This window comes from Lutra lutra, chromosome 2 (genome assembly GCF_902655055.1).
Source record: "Lutra lutra chromosome 2, mLutLut1.2, whole genome shotgun sequence".
Taxonomy (NCBI): Eukaryota; Metazoa; Chordata; class Mammalia; order Carnivora; family Mustelidae; genus Lutra; species Lutra lutra.
The window spans coordinates 90,951,703-90,968,569 of record NC_062279.1 but is presented as its reverse complement, the minus strand read 5'-3'; the positions used below and the strand labels follow the sequence as shown (position 1 = coordinate 90,968,569).

At 36.2% G+C, this 16,867-nt stretch overlaps 1 protein-coding gene across 7 annotated transcripts in view; it reads left to right on the top strand.

Moving 5' to 3' along the window:
• FAM13A (family with sequence similarity 13 member A) overlaps nucleotides 1–16,867 on the top strand; it is a 353,806-nt gene that overhangs the window by 39,589 nt on the left and 297,350 nt on the right. For all 7 annotated transcript variants that reach the window (XM_047717965.1, XM_047717964.1, XM_047717962.1 and 4 more), the window contains exon 2: nucleotides 13,480–13,669. In XM_047717965.1, the coding sequence (XP_047573921.1) occupies nucleotides 13,513–13,669 (157 nt within the window). In that variant the 5' untranslated portion in view covers nucleotides 13,480–13,512. The remainder of the gene's footprint in view (nucleotides 1–13,479; nucleotides 13,670–16,867) is intronic.

Sequence of the window (16,867 nt, the reverse complement as noted above, 5' to 3'; positions counted from 1 at the left end):
AATTGTTACATTACCACCAGTGACGTATGAAGGCTCCAGGTTTTTTACATCCTAGTCAGGACTTGTTTTCTGGGTTTTTGTGGTTGTTGTTGTTATTTGTTTTCATTTTGTTTGTTTTTTAATAACCATCTTAGTGGATGTAAAGCAGTATCTCACTATGGTTTTTGTTTAGTTTTTGTTAAACTGCAGAATGATTCTGATGTGGTTTGTCTTTTTTTAAATGTCACATCTTTTTAAAAAGTTTTTATTTAAATTCCAGTTAACAGTGTTATACTATCTTCAGGTGTACAATGTAGTGATTCATCACTTCCATACAATATCCTGTACTCATCACAAGTGCCCTCTTTAATCCCCATCACCTATTTAACCGCCACCCCCATACACCTCCCCTCCAGTAACCATCAGTTTGTTTTCTATAGTTAAGAATTTGTTTTTTGGTTTGCTTCTCTCATTTTTCCCTTACTCTTTTGTTTTCTAAATGCCACACATGAGTGAAATCATATGGTGTTTCTCTTTCTCTGATTGACTTATTTCACTTAGGATAATACACTCTTACTTCCATCCATGTCATTGCAAATGGCAAGATTTCATTCTTTTCTGTGGTTGAGTAATATCCCATTGTGTATGTATACCATTCTTTATTCATTCATTAGTCAATGGACGCTTGGAGTGTTTCCATAATTTAGCTATTGTAGAAAATGCTGCTATAAAAATTGGAGTACATGTATACCTTTGAATTAGTATTTTTGTATTCTTTGGGTAAATATCTAGAGTGCAATTACTGGATTTTAGGATAATTCTATTTTTAACTTTTTGAGGAACCTCCATATTGTTTTCCAGAGTGTTTTCTACCAACAGTATAAAGAGGGTTCTCTTTTCTCCACATCCTCATCAAAACCTGTTGTTTCTTGTGTTGATTTTAGCCATTCTGACACGAGTGAGGTGATGTCTTATTGTAGTTTTGATTTGTAGTTCCCTGATGATGTTGAGCATCTTTTCATGTGTCTCTTGGCTGTTGTATATTTTCTTTGGAAAAATGTCTATTCATGTCTTCTGCCCATTTTTAATTGGATTGTTCATTTTTGGAGGGTGTTGAGTTTGATAAGATCTTTTTAGACTTTGATACTAATTCTTTATCAGATATATCATTTGCAAATATCTTCTCCCATTCTGTAGTTTGCCTTTAAATTTTGTTGATCATTTCCTTCATTGTGCAGAAGCTTTTTATTTTGATGAAATCCCAATAGTTTATTTCTGCTTTTGTTTCCCTTGCTTCAGGAGACATATCTAGAAAGAAGCTGGTATGGCTGATGTCAAAGCGGTTACTGCTTGTGATCACTGTGGTTTTGATTGATATTTCCCTAATGACTAGTGATATTGAGCATCTTTTCATGTGCTTATTGAACATTTTTATATTGTCTTTAAAGAAATATCTATTCAGCTTCTTTGCCCATTTTTTAAGTGGGTTGTTCTTTTTCGTTGTTGAGTGGTAGGCATTATCTTGTTATTGCCTTTTTTTTTTTTTAAGATTTTGTTTATTTATTTGACAGAGATCACAAGTAGGCAGAGAGGCAGGCAGAGAGAGAGGAGGAAGCAGGCTCCCTGCAGAGAGCCCAATTCGGGGCTCGATCCCAGAACCCTGAGATCATGACCTGAGCCGAAGGCAGAGGCTTAACCCACTGAGGCACCCAGGCGCCTCATTGCCTGTCTTTTGGTATTCATTTTGTTAGTTCTGTTTGTTGGGTTACAGTTTCCATCTACTTCTTGGTAAGGGTTTTGTGATGAGTTATTTCAGCAAAGTCACGATGCTTTTTTAATACTTTTTAAAAGAACTATCTCCATATAGTTACTGGTAATGTTCCTTTTTTCTTACTCATATTTCAGTGAGATGGATTTTTGTGATATCAGTAGCAAGAGGTTCCTGTGCAGTGTAGTGATGGGGGGGGCCAACACAGCTTTTTAAGTTACACAGCCCTGGCATTCCCTCTATTGCTACCAAAAGGACTATTTTCTTAAGCATGGCCCTTGTTTGCCCATCTCTGTTTTGCCTCTCATAAGTGAACCTGAGTCAGGAGGGCTCTATTGTCTTTTCTCCATAAACTTGCTCTCCAAGGGAGTGAAACCTATGGTGATATAAGTGGTGTATTTTTCTAGTGCTTCCTGATATCTGCCCCTTGTCCCTACTTTTGCACCTTCTTTGTCCTCTTCGTTTAAGCAGTTACGCTCCATTCAGCTCCCTCTCAAAGTATATTCTATCTTTAAAGAAAAAATCGTATGAGAGTTTAACGACCTTTCAGTGCTGTGTCCCTACTGGCTCTCTCTAGACACCTCAGAGTGCTGTTAGGATATCTACTGTATGCTTCCTGCCCCATCTTCACCTTTAGCATCACTTACATACAAATTGGAGTTTACAGTTTTTCTGTCATGTTACTTTTCTTCATCCTCTTCTTAATCTGTGTGGTTTCAGGAGAAGTGCTAAAATTCGCAAGATTTTTACTGGGTTTGTTTTTACTGGTTTCTTGAACATTTCAAAAATATGAGATAACATATGGACTTTTTAATCTTTTTAGCCTAAATTGTAGACATTAGTTGAACTTCCTTGTGAGATACAAGATGATCTAAGATATTTTTAAGTACAGTTTATTTGCGTAGAGAAATCAGGTTTTTAAAAACATTTCTCTTGCTTAAACCTAACTTTTCTATAAATGTATAAAGATTCTTAAATCTTAATTTTTTTCCATCATAGACCTCCTTGGAGATTATGATTTTTTAAATTGAGGTATGATTGATACGTAGGACATTATGTTAGTTTCAAGTATACAATGGGATGATTCAGTATTTTCATACTTTGCAGCATTATCGCTGTAGTAAGTCTAGTTTACCTCTGTCACCATACTTAAAAATTCTCATCACAAAAAAAATTTTGTGATTGAGATATAGTCTCTTAGCAACTTCCAAAGATGCAGTATTATTAATTGTAGCCACCATGCAGTACTTCACATCCCTCTGACCTAATTATTTTATAGCTGGATTTGTACTGTTTGATCTCCCTTCACCCATTTGGCTCACCTCTCCATGCCTTCTCTAGCAGCCACCAGTCTGTTCTCTGTATCTATGGGCTTGGTTGCTTGTTTGTTTAGATTCCACTGTAAAAGTTTGTTTGGATTCACACGATATTTGTCTTTTTCCTTCTGACTTATTTACCGTAATGCCCTTAGGGTCCGTCCATATTATCAAAGATGGAAAGGTTTTATTCAGTCTTATGGTTAAATATTCCACTGTGTGTATGTGTGTGTGTGTGTGTGTGTAAATATATGTGTATATATGTGTATATATTTATGTAGATATACATATATGTACACATACACTTTCTTTTATCCATTCATTCTTTGATGGACATTAGATTGTTTCCATGTCTTGGCTCCTGCAAATAATGTTCCAGTGAACACAGGGTGCACATATCTTTTTTGATTGGTGTTTTTGTCTTTGGATAAATACCCAGAAGTAGAATTGCTGGATCATGCAGTAGTTCTATTTTTAGTTTTGAGGAACCTCTATACTCTTTTCCATAGTAGCTGCACCAATTTAAAATCCCCCCAAAGAGAACAAGGCTTACTTTCTCACATTTTTGCCAGCACTTAGCTCTATTTTATAATAGCCACTCTAACAGCTGTGAGGTGACAGCTTGTTGTGGTTTGATTTTCATTTCTCTGATTGGTGATGTTGAGCATCTTTCCAAAAAACTGTTGGCTATTGGTTTTTCTTTGGAAGAATGTTTATTCAGATCTTCTGCCCATTTTTTAGTGAGATTTTTTTGTTGTTTTTTTGTTTTTGCTAGTAAGATGTATGAACTCTTCATACATTTTGGATATTAACCTCTTTTCAGATATGATTTGCTAATATTTTCTCTCATTAATCAGGTTGCCTTTTTATTTTGTTAATGGTTTCCTTTGCTGTGCAGAAGCTTTTTAGTTTGGTGTAGTCCCACTTACTTACTTTTGCTTTTGTTGCCTTTGCTTTTGGTATGAAATCCAAAGAAATTATTGCTAAGAGTGATGTCAAGGAGCTTACTGCTTATGTTTTCTTCTAGGTGTCTTATGGTTTCTGGTCTTATGTTCAAGCCTTTAATCCATTTTGAATTAATTTTTGCACATTGTATAAAATAGTGGTCCAGTTTCATTCTTTAGTATGTGGCTGTCTAGTTTTTCCAACATCACTTATTGAAGAAACTGTCCTTTCCCATTGTATATTCTTGGCTCCTGTGTTGTAAATTAATTCACCAAATATGTGCGGATTTATTCTGGCTCTCTATTCTGTTAGATTGATCTATGTGTTTTTAATAGTGTCAATACTACACTATTTTCATTACTATAGCTTTGTAATATAGTTTGAAATTAGGGAGCATGCTGCCTCCAGCTTTGTTCTTCCTCAAGATTGCTTTGGCTATTTGGGCCTTTTGTAGTTGTATACAAATTTTAGAATTATTTGTTCTAATTCCATGAAAAATGCTATTGGAATTTTGATAGGGATTGCATTGAATCTGTAGATTGCTTTTGGGTAGTATGGACACTTTAACAATATTTTCATGATACATGAGCATGGGTTATCTTTTCATTCATTTGTGTCAACTTTATGCTTTCTAAAAGTAGAATGTTTCGTGTATTTTGTTGGACTCATTAGTCATGGATTCTAGCTTAAGAACCATTGTTTAGTCTTACAAAGCATGTAGATATTGATAGATTGTCTAAGGATAACTAATAAGATACCCCTCAACTGCTTTGATTTTTAGAATTAATGAGCTAGATTTGGAAAAAACTGTTTTATAGAATGCTCCTTATTTCCTTAACAATAAATCTTCAATAAATGTTGAAATTTTTTTTAAAGATTTTTTTTTATTTATTTGACAGAGAGAGAGATCACAAGTAGAGAAAGAGAGAGAGAGAGAGAGAGAGAGGAGGAGGCAGGCTCCCTGCTAGCAGAGAGCCCAATGTGGGACTTGATCCCAGAATCCTGAGATCAGGACCTGAGCTGAAGGCAGAGGCTTAACCCACTGAGCCACGCGGGCAGCCCTAAATGTTGAAATTCTGACAGTGTTATTTGAAACTGGATTTTTCCCCTTTCATTAAAAAAAAAAAAAGAAAAAAAGTCTAAAGATAAGTATTCTGAATGAACTCTATGATGTCCTCAGGGTACAAGTCCCTTTTGTTTTTCTATTTTACTGTCCTAGAGCTTAGCTTCTAGTTTCTGGGTTGCTACATAGTCACAAGATGGCTACCAGGCCTTATATCTCTGATCTCAGCAGGGAACAGGGATATGGGGATCAGAATGGGCTGTCCTCCTGTTTAATAAAAGGATTTTTTTTCTGGTGGTCCTAACAATTTGCATTTGTATCTCATTGGCCAAACTTAGGTATATGGTCATCCATATCTATAAGGATAATGCTGCAAGGAAGGTGGTATATTTTAACTGGGTACTTTGTTCCTCATCCTATCAAACAAAATCAGAGTTCTGTTAAGGGGGAAGAAGAAAAAAAATGACCCATTAGTAACCCATTACAAACTGTGCTACAGTGTCTTTTCAAAGAATTGGTTACCCCCAAAGAAATTCTTTAACATTTTTTATCATTGACTCTCTTGTGGTTGTGTGGTAGGTATTTCGACATGCATTATCTTATTAAACTTTCTACACTTTAAAGTAGGTGTTTTTATTGCATTTAATAGATAAGGACCCAGTCTTGGTGTAGATGAAAAATTTTATAAGCTCAACAGGCTGAAAGTGATGATGATTTTGCTTCAGTACTTGTCCTCCCAGTGACCCCTAACTTGACTCAGCTATTAATGGCTGGACAGAGACCATGGGTCATTCTTATTGTTGCCTTTGCCTCTCTCCAAAGCTGCACATTTGGCCAGAGGCTGGCATTCCTGCTGAGAATACGCAAGTCAGTGGCAAACAGGTTTTCAAACCCAGGTACTCTAATTTCAGAGAGAGTGCTTTCCCAATGATCCAACCCTATCCAAGTTAATATGATTGTCTAGGTCTCTGTGTAAGAATAACCCTACAGTTGTTATAATTATTTTTTAATTGGAATTTGAAGAAAATATGTTCCTTTCCCTCCTAATTGTACTGTCAAAATTGTGTTACTTTTTGTTAGTAGGGAGTCTCTATGAGAGGTTCCAATTTTTCCCAATTTTTATTACTAAAAAAACCCCAAGCACTCATAACAGTTAAAAGGATAGTAAAATAAACATTTCATATATTGTCCACTTAAATTTAAAAATTTGCTTTCTACTCTATTTGTACCCACTCTTTCTCTGTGCATAAATACATAGCATTATATAAATATATACATATACATGAATATATTTTGTATTTGATTTTAAGGTATTTGAGGACTTAACACTATACCCCTACTTCAGCATGCACCTCATAAAAATAAGGAACGCTCTAAAGAGGAAATAAATTAGATCTTACACAATTTCATTATACTTAAAAACATTTATAGAAAGTCCATCTAATAATATACAACACATACCTAGATTTCTCCAATTGTCTCAAAGAGACAAGGTTTTGTTTTTTTTTTTTTAATCAAGAACCAGTCAAGATATATATATTACACTTAAAGTTTATGTATTTTAATTCCTTTTAAATCTAGAATCAGTCTTTACTTCATGATACTGATATTTTGAAGAGTCCTGGCCAGTTGTCTGTTAGAATGTCCTTCATTTTGGATTTGTCTAGATTGTTTTCTCATGGTCTCTTCCACTTATTCTTTTAGCTTTTGTATTTCCTATAGACTATCAGATTTAGAGGCTATATATACATCAGTTTAAACATTTGTGGCAAGAATACTTTGTAAATGAGGTGTTCTGCATGTTACATCAGGAGCACATAATGTCAAGTCTTCTTGAGATAAATTTGATTTTTTAAGTTAAAGTGAATATACCTGGATATCAATTGTAAAGGCAGCTTTTTTTTTTCCCCCTTGCAAAAACTGTGTGATCTTTGATGTTGTGAAGATCCTGTTCTCCCATCAATTTTTCACTTGACATTTTAGTGTCATTCATAATCCTTGATAGGATCACTTGTTAAATGATTTGTGGAAGTTGATTTTTTTGATTCTGCTTTTTTTCCTGCGTTTGGCTGCAGGATTTTCTGCATGGAGAACCTTTACTTTAAAAAAAACAAACAACAAAAAAAAACCCTTCTCTTCTATTTATTTATTTATTTATTTATTTATTTATTTGACAGAGATCACAAGTAGGCAGAGAGAGAGGAGGAAGCAGGCTCCCCGCAGAGCAGAGATCCTGATGTGGGGCTCTATCCCAGGACCCTGGGATCATGACCTGAGCCAAAGGCAGAGGCTTTAACCCACTGAGCCACCCAGGTGCCCCAAAACCCTTCTCTTCTAAATCTCATTTTTATTTGCACAGTATATTATAATCACTTACAATTTTTGTTACTCTTGGTGTTCCACCTATTCCAGATTTGGCCAGTAGGAGCCCATTTAATCTGGCCCACAGTTCTTTTTGACACATCCCTTTAGTCCTTGACCATTCCCTTGCTTTCTGGAACAAGAAATCTCAGGTTGATCTTGTGCTTTCCTTGGACTCCTTTTGTTTGGTGGTGGAGTGGCTTTCTACTGTCCACATTCCTGGATAGATATATTAGTCCTAGTCCCAATTCCAGAGAGTTTTAAGGCTCCGGGCTCTGAATTTAACGGGTAATGTAATCTGATTGTTCTTCAAAGTACCTTAAAATTTTGGTACTTAAATTCTTGGAGGATTGCTTTAGGGCAACATAAGCTGTTGAATTTAGTAGTCTCAAATTGATTTTCTATTAAGCTCTGCAAACAAAGAACTACATGTAGTTGTTGTCCCCTTGGGTCCCTGTAAAACCAATATTAAAGGTTCTGGTACTGTGTCTTGGTTAAGAGCTCAAGTGCTGGAGCCAGACTACCTGGGGTTACCTTCTCTAAAACTTACTAGTCGTGCAAACTTGGGCAGCTTCCTTTTTGTTTGTGCCTTAGTTTCCTTGTCCCATTGGGCATAGTAAACATGTCCACTGATAGGGTTGTTTTAAAATTTAGAGATGTTGATTTTAAAGCACTTACAAGAGAGCTGGCACATATCAGCACCCAGTGGGTGTTAACTATTCAAAAACTCATGGCTTCTGAACTCATGCCATTTACAGGAATGATAGTATTCTCTTTCTATGTTTTAATATCAGAAATATTGATGTTGCTTCTGAGCATATCTGACTTTATTTTCCTGTTCCAAAAGGTTAGGACTTTTCTCATTTCTAACAAGGGCACTGGACTGCCCAGCATGTGCATTTTGTTCTCGCCACATCTTTTGTGGAGGCAGAATTAAGTGTCTGCCCTCTGGAATCAGATTGCTTTAGTGTGACTCTTGGCTACACCATATCCTTGATGTGACCTAGAGCACATTACTTAGATCCGCTGTGTTTCTGTAAAATGCAGATCACAGAAGGCTCTTCCTTCCTAGTATTTCTTTTCCGGGGTTTAACAAATGAAACCATCTCAAGTATCTGAAGCCATGACGTGGTCAGCAAACTTCATATATGTTTGCTATCGTTATCCTTCTGATTTTCTCTTTACTAAAATCATGGTTTTCTATATGCTTTGACTTCTTTTATTTTTTCAAAGTACTTTGATCAGGTGTGTGTGTCTGTCTGTCCATCTGCCTCAGAACCTCTGGCTACCTTAAAGCCAAAGAAACTTCAGTAGCAGCTTATGGAGTGGATCACCACGTGGAAAGAACAGCTGAAGCACCAGTGTCAGGGCAGCTCAGGGACCGTAGCGGCTCCAACAATGCAGGTGGCAAGAGTTAATCTAATGGTTAATTAACAGCTTGTGAGAACACTGCAGCTGGAACCAATTAGCTCCAGCCTTTTTCTCTGCTTGTGACAATCCACTCAGGCATCAGTGGCCTGCAAAAGAGAAAGGTCTGAAGGATCCGGTAGGGAGCCTGAGGCTGGTTCTTGCTAAAGACAAGGTGGTCCTTTTCCGTGGCAGTCCCCGCAGAGTTTTTCGCAATAAGGCTATAGTCCTTACCCAAAAGACGGTATTTAGGATATGTTACTAGAAAAAAAGCGGGGAGTGGAGGAGAAGTGGAGACTAGGTGACCCCAAACCAACAAATACTTGATGAATGGGAATGTACACAAAGCAAAGTTTAGAGAGTTAAGTTTGACTCAGAATGTTTCAATTAGCCATTATTTTTAGCTTATTTTAAATCAAGAAAGGTAAGATACATGTTTGAAAGGTAAAATTCCATAGATTTTTACATTTATAAAGCAGTAATGATATATCATTGTCTAAGAGTAGAAAATAATTTCAATTTAAGTAGAATTAATCATAAATGACTTTGTTTCTACAGTCACTTTATTTTTCCATGACCAAAGGACTATTGAATATTACTTACCAGAAGGGATTTTTTTTTAAAGATTTTATTTATTTATTTGACAGAGAGAGAAAGATCACAAGTAGGCAGAGACACTTGGGGGGGAAGGGCGCTCCCCACTGAGCAGAGAGCCCCGTGCGGGGCTCAATCCTAGGACCTTGAGATCATGACCTGAGCCGAAGGCAGAGGCTTAACCCACTGAGCTACCCGGGCACCCCATCCAGAAGGGATTATTATATTTGCTATAAGCTGCTGTAATTTTTTAAAATAACTTAGGTATAAACTACTGAAGTAGTATAGTAGTTTAGGCATAAACTACTGGTAACATTTCATTGCTTCCTGCTAGCTGATTTCTTCACCAACCAGGCTAGACTTTATTATATATTTGTGGTCACTGACAGATTGTGATGACTCTAGAAGTACAGTGGTTTTGTTTCATTGTGTTTTTTTTTTAAACATTATTTGTTTTAAAAATGTTAGTCTGAATTACTTACCAATTGAAAACAGGTTCTTTCATTATGATTACATATAAATTTTCAGTGTGGTGCGGCTTTATATTGAGTAAACAGCTGGTTTAATTTGCAGTCACTTCAGCGTCTGTGAGGTCCATTGCCTGGCTCTTCCTTAAAAACTTTCTAATCCATAACACCAAGATTCCTTCTCTACACTGTCTACTAATGGAGACCTAACCTGCTGTCTGCAGTTCTGACTAAAGGATGGAGTGAAGAGCAGGGGTGTTAGCAGAAAGAGCACTAATTCAAGGTGTTAAACTCAAGCATTTCCAAGAAAACCTTGACTTTCTAATAAAAACTTTGGGAATTCTGGGGCAGCTGGGTGGCTCAGTGGGTTAAGCCTCTGCCTTCAGCTCAGGTCATGATCTCAGGGTCCTGGGATCGAGTCCCACATAGGGCTCTTTGCTCTGCAGGGAGCCTGCTTCCTCTTCTCTCTCTCTCTGCTTGCCTCTCTGCCCACTTGTGATCTCTCTCTGTCAAATAAATAAAATCTTTAAAAAAAAAAAAAAACTTTGGGAATTCTGATACAGATGGAACAATTTTGTATATATGTATCATTCAGAAGTCATTCTTACATATTTTAGGATATTAGAGATATATAGAGAATAATTAGATTATCAGACTACCCACCAAACATGTCTTGACCACGATGCCTTCTTAAACAGCAAACTTCGGACGCACATTGAGTATAGAAATTATTGAGTGTATCTCCATTTTCTAAAGAAGAAATCAGGATAACTTCCTGGAAGAATAAGGATGATGGTGATGATGGTTGTAATGATTTGTAACAATCCATAATTAGTGTGCCAAGTGCTCCTCTCATTCCTTTATGTATATTAATTCATTTCAGTCTCCTATATCCACATGAGAGAGGAACTCTTAGCATCACCATTTCACAGATGGGATAATAGGCACACAGAAGTCAAGTGACTTGTCCAAGGTTCACAGCTAATTAGAGCAGAATGAAACTTGAAACAGAAAGCCTGGTTCCATGCTCCAAAACACTATGCTGTATTGTCCCTATAAGAAGATAAAACAAAAGTAAGATAAAATGTGCAGGATTTATAAAACCATATTGAGATACCACCTTACACCAGTCAGAATGGCCAAAATCAACAAGACAGTAAACAACAAGTGTTGGAGAGGATGTGGAGAAAGGGGAACCCTCTTACACTGTTGGTGGGAATGCAAGTTGATACAGCCACTTTGGAAAATAGTGTGGAAATTCCTTAAGAAATTAAAAATAGAGCTACCCTATGACCCTGCAGTTGCACTACTGGGTATTTACCCCAAAGATATAGATGTAGTGAAAAGAAGGGCCATCTGTACCCCAGTGTTCATAGCAGCAATGGCCACAGTTGCCAAACTCTGGAAAGAGCCAAGATGCCCTTCAACAGACGAATGGATAAAGAAGATATGCTCCATAGATACAATGGAGTATTACACCTCCATCAGAAAGGATGAATACCCAACTTTTGTATCAGCATGGATGGGACTGGAAGAGATTATGCTGAGTGAAATAAGTCAAGCAGAGAGAGTCAATTATCATATGGTTTCACTTACTTATGGAGCATAAGGAATAACATGGAAGACATTGGGAGATGGAGAGGAAAAGTGTGTTGGGGGAAATCGGAAGGGAAGACAAACCATGAGAGACTGTGGACTCTAAGAAACAAACTGAGGGTTTTGGAGGGGAGAGGGATGTGGGCTGGGTGAGCCTGGTGGTGGGTATTAAGGAGGACACATATTGCATGGAGCACTGGATGTGGTGCATAAACAATGAATCTTGGAACACTGAAAAAAAAATTTTTTTTTAATTTAAAAAAATGTGTAGGATTTAATCTTATATTGCCAGCTGTTTTTAATGTGACATTTTGAGAGTATTTTCAAAGTTTCGTTAATACTGGTTACTTTTTGGCTTCTTGCTCACCAGATATACCTGGTTGACTGAAATTTCTCATATGTTCAATTGAAGGAGATTGATAGGTTTTTGAGTCTCACAAAAAATTATTAGCTATTATAAATTTGGCTTAATTGATTAATAATTTCCTTAGCAATAGGTCATAGTTACTGCCCATACTAGTACTCTGTAGTAGCTAACACCATGATAAAATAATATTAATAGATACTAAATCTGTAGTATTATCTATAATATAAGTAGATACTAAATCTCTATTATAACTTTACAGTTGCTGAATTTTCACTAGAAAAATCTGGCTTTCAAATATGACCTACCAAATTAGGTAAACATCTCAATGGAAGTTGGTTTGATTCTGTAGATTATAAGATCCAAAATCAAATTGAAAATACAGGGACCATACTCAAAATCAAGATTATAGAATTAACTTTGTCATTTCCTCGGGTCATATACAGAGTTGATTATAGTATGTTACTATAATTATATACAAACTGCACTGGGACATTAATATAAATCTCACTTTGAGAGGAACATGCACCTAGAGGAAGATGAAAGTTACCAGTTCTGTGACTTCTGCTAAATTACTTAACTCTGATCTTGGTTTCCTCAATTCTAAACTGGAAGTAGGGTTTCTACTTTTAAGTGGTAATACTACAGGAGCTTATACTTACAATATTTACACTTTGATTGGTTGCTACATTCATTCTCAGAGAGTGAAAATTTCCCCCAATCCAATGCCTCTGTCCCCAGATAAAACAGTTTGCATTTTTCCAGCTTTTCAGTGTTTAGACTCATAAATACATAACATTTATATAACACACATGCTTTAAAAAGAAAATCCCTCATTTAGTTATAAAAGATAAAATTTAATATGGTATAATGTAATAATCCCTTGGGGTACAAATTTCCATTAAAAGAAAGAAACATTTGTGTGGATTTTTCATTGTAGTGATAATTTGAATCAGTTAATTATAAGCTGCACTTTTAAACTTTGTAATATGTACAGTCTTGTGAAAATGTTTAAATTGTGACTACCTGAGATGTTGCCGTTTCAGAGATGGAATATTTTGAACTTGAGTGAGAATTGAGCTGATTTTATGTGCCAAAATACTGAAGAGATATTCACAGATGTAATTAAATCAGAAACAGATGTTCACTCTACTTAAATGTAGTTTTTCTAAGACTCCAAATTAAAGCTACTTTAAAATGGCATCTAGATAGATTTTCATCTTCAGAAACCTCTTGTGTTCTAGGATCTACATGGAGTTTCAGTGATCTTGTGTGAGTTTCTCTTCCGGTTAACCAGGTGCTTCTGGTCACACCCCTTGGTAACTGTAATAATCTATCTTAGCTACTGCAGTGTATTTATTACTCCCTCCCTTAGCTACAGTTAAGCTGTGGCTTTAGGTTTCTCATTTTTCATTCCTTTTAACTATTCTATCAGTATGTGCCCTTTATAACACTGGGCAACCTGTGAGAGATTTTAGTAGTTTTGACTTGAGTGGAAGTAAAAATTAGTGAAGAACCCCTCCTATGGGTCTCCGGACGCTTGCATTTCAATTCAGGTAGCCATGCAACCTCCTGTGGTAAAAGTGACTGACTGCTCTTTTTTCTTATGTTTTTTCAAGCAAAGTAAAGCAGCGGTTCGGCTGAAAGAAGACATGAAAAAGATAGTGGCGGTGCCACTAAATGACCCGAGGAGCTCGACCTATAAGAAGTTATTTGGAGTCAGCCTCCAAGATCTTCAGCAGCAGGGGCTCACGGAGAACGGTGTTCCAGCTATAGTGGGGACTATAGTGGAGTACTTGGTGAAGCATGGTAAGTCGCAGTTTCATTCTGTTGCGTTTACTGTTCCTGCACACAAGAAGGTTTCCGTGTGAACTGCTTCACCGTGTGTTAGTATATTCCCTAAAATACCTTAATTAGAATATCAAATTATGTAATATAGCTTTTCCTTTAAAAAGGACATTAAGAGCATTATTACAGTGTAATGTTATTTTGACACCACTGTTCAATATACCAGAAACTGAACGTTTCTAATTTGGAATGATTCCTAGTTTTGAGTTCTAAAATTTGCTGTTCTGGGGCACCTGGGTGGCTCAGTGGGTTAAGCGTCTGCCTTAGGCTCAAGTCATAATCCCAGAGTCCTGGGATAGGGGCGCATGAGGCTCCCTGCTCAGTGGGGAGTCTGCTCCTCCCTGTCTCTGTCTACCACTCCCCCTGCTTGTGTGTGCATGTGCGTGTCTGTGCATGCTCTCTCTCTCTCTTTCCCTCTCTCTGTGTCAAATAAAATCAAAAAAGAAAATAAAAAATAAAATACACTGTTCTAACAATAGTGACTTCTTGATTCATTAGATTCCAACTGAGTGATTTTTAGTAAAACTTTAAAACACTTCTGGGGTATCTTTTTCAGCTGAGTTCAATCCTGAACTTACCGGATGCCTTGATTGCTTTCATAAACTCGGTAGGGATACTAAAAAAAGGGGGAAGAAGTATGGTATATAGCCTATTATGGGGGGTCATTTACTTTCGAAGTGATACAATTAAGCATGTAAAAAAGTTGGAGAATAATATAGTTCATTGAATGATAAAAAGATAAATCTGTTTTTAAGATCTATCTCACAGCTTTTTAAAATGATTTAATTTAAAATGGGACTTAAAAACCTGGATAAGTAGAGAGAAAATTCTTCCATATCCCCTACATTCATGCTGTTCAAACTAGGGCAATATTATAGGAAAAACCCAAACTATATAATAAATGTCAACAATCTTTAGCAGGTTCTGGAAGGAACTCTTGTGAGGGGAAAAGCTTGGAATTTTCATTGTTTTCTATAGCGAAACAACATTTCTACACAAAAGACTCATTGCAGAATAGAGTTTAAAATTAGTAAGAATTTTTAAAGGTAAACCTTGAGACTTCAGAGGCATTCTGTACTTTGTGCAGTTTGTTTCCTTATCTTCCCATGATTACGAGTCCATTCCCCCCTACTAAGAACAATCCTTTATTGGAAATACGTGAGAAACAGAGTACATCTGTTCCTCTGTAGGAATGTGAGTCAGCTTGTGACAGGAAGGGTATGGCACGTAGTTCAGCCCTCAAAAGGTCAGGTGTTTTGTGTTAACTGAAAAAGCAACTATTTGCTCAGGTTACTAGGTATGTAGAAGACAAAATGATATTTTGTTCCAAGAACTGAAGAGCCAGGCTTGTATCCTTACTGTATAGCTGCTATCCCCTTATTTTTAGAGGATGATAAGCTGCAGTCAGGTAAGATTCTTAGAGAAGAGCTCCAGGTTTATTCAAATACTTTAAACAGGTTAAACCAAAAAGGTGTAGTATACAGTATGGCGGGAAGATGGGGCCTCGACCTCCAGGGTCTTGAAATCACATTAAATTGTGAGAGCTCTGAAGATCTCAGAAACACTCAGTATTGAGTAAAACTGTATGCTACTGATTTAGATATAAATGGATCTCTAGGTAATTCATTTAATCTCTTAAATAGGGTTGTTCAATATTATTCATTTGAATACAAAGTATGACTACCTAAAATATTTTGGTTTTTGGTATGGTCAGTGTTCTGATCTTTTACCTAATAATGACTGAGTTATAGCCTCTTGGGGTTACACTTTTAAGTTTACTACATTTTTTAAGTTTTAAAAAATTTTTAAGTTTTAAGAAATTATTGAATAGTTAATATCATGTGGTACAAAATACTGGATATGCACTGAAAAATCTCTCCCTCTAAAACCTGTCCCCTGATTATTCATTTCCCCTCTCAGAAACAACATTACTTCACCAGCATCTGATATAGTCTTACAAAGATATTTTATGAATATATATCATCATATATGCATATGTTCTTTTTTTCCCTGTGAACATAAATACAGCATACCATTCACACTGTTATAAATCTTTTTAAAAAGTCATTTAGCAGTATATTGTGGAGATCTTTCCATATTGCATAAAAAGCTTTACTCATGTAATTCTTTTTTCCCTTACACACTGACCAGATACACGTATCATTTCTTTAAGCGGTCGTGTGCTGATGAATATTGAATTGTATGCAGTCTTTTGCTGTCTGTAAGCAAGGATTCAGTGACCAGCCTTTCTCACAGGTCATTTCAAGCACGGTGGGTGTATATGTAGACCTGGGTCAAAAGTATGTACATTTATAATCAACTCTTTAAGAGTTGAGCCAGTTAAAATTCCCAACATCACTCTATGAACATTTTGGCAAAATCTGAATTAGGTATTGGTTTTCTTCTATCTCTTCTTACCCATAGTTATAGGTTAGTCAGGTATATTCAGGTTAATGCAAACTAAATATTTTAATAGGTTCAATCAGTACTTCTTAACTAGAAATGTAAAATAGAAAATCACTTATTCTTACCTAGAAATGTGAAATAGAATCACTAGTGGAATCTTTTCAGAATACCCATCCATTGGTGATACTTGAGATGCATGGAAATCAGACTCTTGGCTTGGCAAGCTAAGGTGGGTAGGGCACCTAGCCTATATTTTCAAAGGTTGTGTAGTTAATTATTGTGTAGACAACTAGAAGTTCTTTACTATGTCTGAAACTACCATGTTCAGAAACCAAAAACTTTGTAGAAGTCTGAAGGGCAGAATGAAGTTTGTGGGCGAGGTACTTCAACTAGTTTCATTAATTATTTTGTATTTTTTTAAGTCAACAGATATGTATTGTGCCTCTCCTTATTGTGCACCTACAATGCACTATACAGTAGGCCCTCTGTAAGGTATCAGAGGTAGGGATGATTGGTCATATTATTTAACCCTAGGTAGATACATTAAACATCAAAGTATGACCACAGTACAGTACATGTAGACCTTTAACAATGTGAGGGAAAACTCTTTGTTATGAAAGAATATGAGGACAGAAAGGGTTTTGTTAAGGTCATATAAGATGGTCTTTTAAAAAGACTTTGAACTTTATTTCCTTAAAAAAAAAAGGAAGAAAGAAAAGAAAAAAAACGTGATTTTTGCCATTTGAAGGAAAA